General features: G+C 41.8%; 1 protein-coding gene across 1 annotated transcript; it reads right to left on the minus strand.

The window, feature by feature from the left end:
- Positions 1-675: 675 nt before the first annotated feature.
- Positions 676-4665, minus strand: LOC123133715 (protein SAR DEFICIENT 1). The gene is made up of 7 exons (XM_044553136.1): positions 4408-4665; positions 3717-3792; positions 2848-2900; positions 1918-2432; positions 1579-1739; positions 1309-1497; positions 676-1230 (listed from the first exon to the last, which is right to left on the minus strand). Exons 1-7 carry the CDS (start codon positions 4524-4526, stop codon positions 850-852), a joined length of 1494 nt encoding a protein of 497 aa, XP_044409071.1. The 5' UTR covers positions 4527-4665; the 3' UTR covers positions 676-849.
- Between the last annotated feature and the right edge of the window lie 833 nt (positions 4666-5498).

Below are 5498 nucleotides of genomic sequence, written 5' to 3' on the forward strand. Positions count from 1 at the left end.
CTGGTTTTTTCGCTACGTGGCCGTCCTCTGGTTTTGTTTCGTTTGTGCTAGGGATCTTTACATGCTGTGAGGGGATTATGTGCAAGGTGGGAGGAGGACGAAAAAACCAACAAAGGTGAGAGGTGGGACGAAAAAACCCCGAAACGGTGGCTTCGACGGTTGTGTTTTTTCCTAGTGGAGCTAAGTATGGAAGGGGATCAGTGGGAGAAATAAATCAGAGACGGAGGTGATTTGTTTGGAAGGTGATATCACGTATATGGTATTATTTTTGAATTCTTAATTACCAAATATTTCTATGATTGAATTGAATCAAGCACGAATAAATGGAAGGAGTATCACACGTGATTCACTTTTAAGTGCAAAGAAGAAAAATTAACGTGGGAGGGATAGTGGAAGGTGAGACAAAAAAACCAGCGAAATAAAACGGTTGAAAGTGGTGGGACGAAAATAAACCGTGGATACTATTCAACCAACTCAGACATTAGGAGTAGAGATAATTGGCATGGACTTCGTGTCCTAGGCCATAGACGGATAGGTGCGCCTTGGTGGCCCGCGGCTTTGTGACCTTAAGACTTTGCGCCAACAATCTAACCGCCGAAGTAAATCTTATGTTTCTTATCCATCTCCCTTTAATCATTTACTACCTTGCAAATAAAATTCCATACCTTTATTTGGATAGACTGCATTTCGGGTGTTCTTAAAGAAGAGCTAAATTTCCAACTAATGATATAATCTCTATTCACCCCCATCTAGATGCAATACTAGATCCTTCAATATTATTTACACATTTCTCGTTCGTAATGGATCACGAGCATACAACCAATATTACCACAAAAATATAGAGGAAAATTAATCAACTTGATCCCAACAACCGAGGTTTGTAGAGTTGTTCCAGGTGAAGCGGTCATCATCAACGGCTAAGCTTGGGATCCAGTAAATAGCATCACTTGCTGGAATAGCCAATGCAGAATCTAAGGAGTTATTGCTATTAGTCACCATCGCAACACCAGAGGTTGCTGTTCTAGAACCCATCTTGTTTAGATACTCGGCATTTTGAGACCCTGAGCTGATCATGCTTTCATTACTCGCCGGTGTGCATGATGAACTAGGCTTTTCCTCGGGAAATGACGTCAAACCTTCATATGCAGCAAGTGCCATCTCATTTGCCACCACTTCCTCCAATTGATCCCATTGCTCGTATGCCATGGAGGCCAATTGATTCACTTGGGCCTGCAGTTAAGACGAACAAGGCAAAGCTAAGTGATGACCAAGTTCATATTGCCATAAACTGATTTACGGATGAGGTACCTTATGTTCCTGGTGTAGTTGTTGCAAAGAGCATGTCTGGTCTCCAATTCTGGCTGCCAAAATCTCTCCTATGGGGCTGAATATAACATCACACCCTTCAGATTTGAAAACATAGCATTTCCCTCCCATACTACACGTTTTTGCATGATTGAGTGTTGTCCTCCATTGCCGATCTGACATGCCAACGAGCTGAAAATTTGCAACAGATAATAAAAAACAATACTATGAAAATGTAGTACCTGTATAGTTTGAAATATATATGATGCTTACGTTTTGTAGCTTATCAGGATCTATGGTGTGAAGTTTCAAGAAGTCCTGGACGTTCCTGATCCCCTCGGACTCCAGTCTCTTATCAATTGGCCCATCTTTTCCAATGTTTTTGAGTCTCCATATATTGTCAGTAAGGGTTGGAGGATAATGCTTCTTGTACACTAGTAAACAAGGTAAATGTATTTTAATGTAATATTTACTATTTTACTCCACACATATATATGGTAGGGAATATGATATGGAGGAACTAACAGAAAGAGGCTACGTGCAGTCATGAAAGTCACATCCAACATAAACCATTGATCTTAAAGATTGGCTAACCAAGAGAATCAAACTTACATTCGCCTCGATGATCTTTCACTGTGAAGCTTTCACTCAATGCCTCTTGAATCCTTGGCCCATAATAGCTAGTTGCCACGACGCGCACACCAATTCGGAACCTCCTACTCCTTATCCAACTTGAATTGTCAGTGAAAGCCACATCCTCTATCACAGCCACTCCTTGATTGTTCATTGCTACATTGAGTGTACTACCTACAAGCAGTGGTCTCCTACCCTCTCTGGCCTTCACGATTGCAGCGTTGAACTGATCATTTGTCCACACCATGTCGTCTTCACATCTGAAATCGCCATCTAGGACAAGTACCTCTAGCTTCATTGTTGAAGAGCCTTGGTTAGTGTTTGTTTCTGTGATACGATGGTTGGTTCTAGTGTCTATAAGCCAGATTTCAATGGCGTTCTTTGCAGCATCAACAAGCTTGTTGTTGGTGAAGATCGGTAGCATGAGCTTCTTTGCAAAGGAAAGCTTCAACCTAGGCGGGACATCGACTTGTTGGATGGGTAAAGGAAGAGACCTGGTGAATGATGGTTGATTTTATCATATAGATATTGCAATCCGATGCCACCGAAAAATTTGATGGAACTATTACATGCATATAATTAATCTTGCTGGAAACCTTTTTCATCGTCAAACTTTTTTTTCTTCCAATATGTGATCTCAAAGAGTAATATTTACAGTGTTGCTTCTTATATGTGATATTTGAAAAAAAAAAGTAGCTCAATGGTGTTAAATTAAGGATAGAACTCTATGAATATAATGCAACCTATTACTTTGTAGAATATGGCTGCATGTATTGACTGCAAATATAGTGTGAACAAAGGACATACTGTGTCAAGAATGACAGTATTGTGTAAAAAAAAAGATAGTATATGAACTAAGCAACTGAATACTAGTAGCTCACGATGTAAAAGACAGTAAATATATTATACCTGTATGGTAAGTGATCATGCTGATAAAAGATGTTCTGAATTTCCTCCCGTACCTAAATGTTAACATGAATAGACACTTAAATATTGCAGTCTAAGCTACTGACGACCGATACTACAACTTAAGGAAACGAAATACATCAGAAATTTGCCAATTCATAAGCAGTTGCTCGCATAAATATTAGGATCAATATTTGTGTAAATGGACTGGATATTTTTGTTATCAGGCATGCAAGAGTGTATGCACCGTAGCTCTTTTCATGCGACCGTGCACTACAGCATATTATGAACAAGCTGAGGCTGAACACAATTTTTCTACTTCTTGGCGGACCTTTTTCTATCTTATTCTTCCTATACTGGTGTGTACTTCTCGGTGAACTTGTTTGTCATTTTTCTCTGCACTTCTGGGCGTGGTCTGTACACTCTTTCCGTGATGGAAGATCTGTACCCCCCCGATTCTACACTTCCATTACCAGAACGTCCGCAAGTTTACACCATATGTTAAGTTACCAGAACGTCCCCGACCATACTGTTATTCCTCCCCCTTGTAGGTACAATTCAACTATTAACGGGCATCCAAATTTGGTGGTTTGTTGTGATTTGTGTTTGCACCTACACCATGGAATCTAGCTCACTGGAGTAACTAATCTTTATTTTGTCAAAATTTATTGTTACACCTATCCCTTTTAGAAAAGTGATAGGAATTCGCTATTTCGGAAAATTATCATAATATCAAACAGAGATATAGAAGATTTAATTAATATCTACGCATATATAGAAGTTTGATTTAGTGCATAGTTAATTTGATTCTTCAATAAAAAGTAGGCCAAAAAAAGTGAGACTAAATAAATATATAGGGTTCTGAATCTTACCACCCTACGAATAACCGGTTCCAAACCAAACACAATTTGTTGGATAGTGTCTGCTGTGACGGCTCTTCTCACGACGCTGCAAACATGGTCCAGGAAAACTAAAGTAAATATGAAGTTCTTTTTTTGCGGAAAAAAGGCATATACAAAGTTGATTAGCTATCTGGAAAAATACAGGTGCAAAGCCTGACATATGGATATGTAGAACGTCTGCGCGTAGAGCATATCATTGGTAACTAAGCTATAAAGTTAACTAAGACAGAGATCTTAGATGGGTTATAATTCTTGCTACTACAAACTAGCTTGGGTTTCAGTGAATCTAAAATCTGATTTCATCAGTTTTACAAGAGTTGATGCATGAGATAATTATTAATACATGTATGTAGCTATTATATAAGCTCATGTAGTATTTTCATCTCTTGACCCAAAGATTCTGTTATTAATAACAGGTATCAATTCAGCAAATAAAAGGAGAACAATCGGCTGATCAAATCTATCATTACCCGCAAAAAAGAAGATCAAATTAATCTATCCTTAATATATGCAGTTGGGTCGATCCAAAGGAAGCAAGAAACAAACATATATGTAGTTGCTAGCTAGGAAGAAAGAAGTCAAACCACCAAATATATAGCTAGGTCAAGTAAACTGAAAATCATTTCAAAACACGACGATAGAGTCAAGTGAAGAGACTAACGATCTGAAGGAGACCGGGGTCGCCGGCCGTATCCGCCTCGCGCCGTGCCGTTGCTGCTGATCGTCACCTCCGCTGCCCTGCTCGTCATCTTCTTCGGCCCGCGGCCTTCGCACAGACATCTTAGCTAGTCTAGATCTCTAACGATCAAAAGAGAGAAACGAGGAAGAGCCGAAGAGCTAGCAGATCGATGAAGCTGGCTGCTAGCTAGCTGCAGGCAGCTAGGGAGAGAGAGAAGCAACACGGAGGAAGGAGGCACCAGAGGCAATGGGATGCTCGAAAGGAATGCAGCCTGAAGCCGTATATATAGCCCTAGCCTGCTAGGCCTACGTAGAGAAATTGCTGCGAGTTTTTGTCGTCGCCACAAAATTAAACAACTGCGGTGCCACACGACGACAGAATGCGCCTCGCAGACTCCGGGAAGGTGGCCGGAAGCTATAGCTAGTAGCGCATCGCACTGTTCATGTGTGAGCAAGCTAGCCAGATTGATTTCAGTGCACGCACCAGCCTCCCGGGCGGCGGCAACAGTGCGTGGGGTGCTGCGCGTCGATCGGCAAAGCGTACGTGGAGCAACGCAAAGTCTTTGCTTGAGTTGGTGCAGGGGCAACTTCTCGGCCATGACGAAGAAGACTTGCTCTAGTCGTCTCGTGACTCGTCGGTCGGTCGTGCATGTACATACGCGTACCGGACCATGACCGGAAAGCAGCTGGAAATCAACGCAACCGGGCCGGGATTCCGTCTTCTGTTCGATGGCAGCATACGTGTGCAGGGAGACTTTCATATTACTGTACTACTACTATTTCCATGAGCGTTCCTTCGAAGATCCAGAGAAGTTAAGGCCAGCTATCGGCTACAGCCGTTCGTCACCTTGTGCACGCGCACGTACCCATCGACCCCAGGAGGCCACACCTTCCAAAAAAATACCACCAAAGGACACCTTCCAAAAGCCGCCACCTTTTTAGTGCCACTACCACCATGATAGCATCGAAATTACGGCTAGCTTCTCAGAGGCATTTAGCCGTTATAGTTTAGCAGGTAGTACTACGTAGCAAGCTCTAGCTAGCTAGCTAGCTGGATCGACTGGAAGCAACTTT

Source organism: Triticum aestivum, chromosome 6B (assembly GCF_018294505.1).
Source record: "Triticum aestivum cultivar Chinese Spring chromosome 6B, IWGSC CS RefSeq v2.1, whole genome shotgun sequence".
In the NCBI taxonomy this organism is placed as follows: Eukaryota; Viridiplantae; Streptophyta; class Magnoliopsida; order Poales; family Poaceae; genus Triticum; species Triticum aestivum.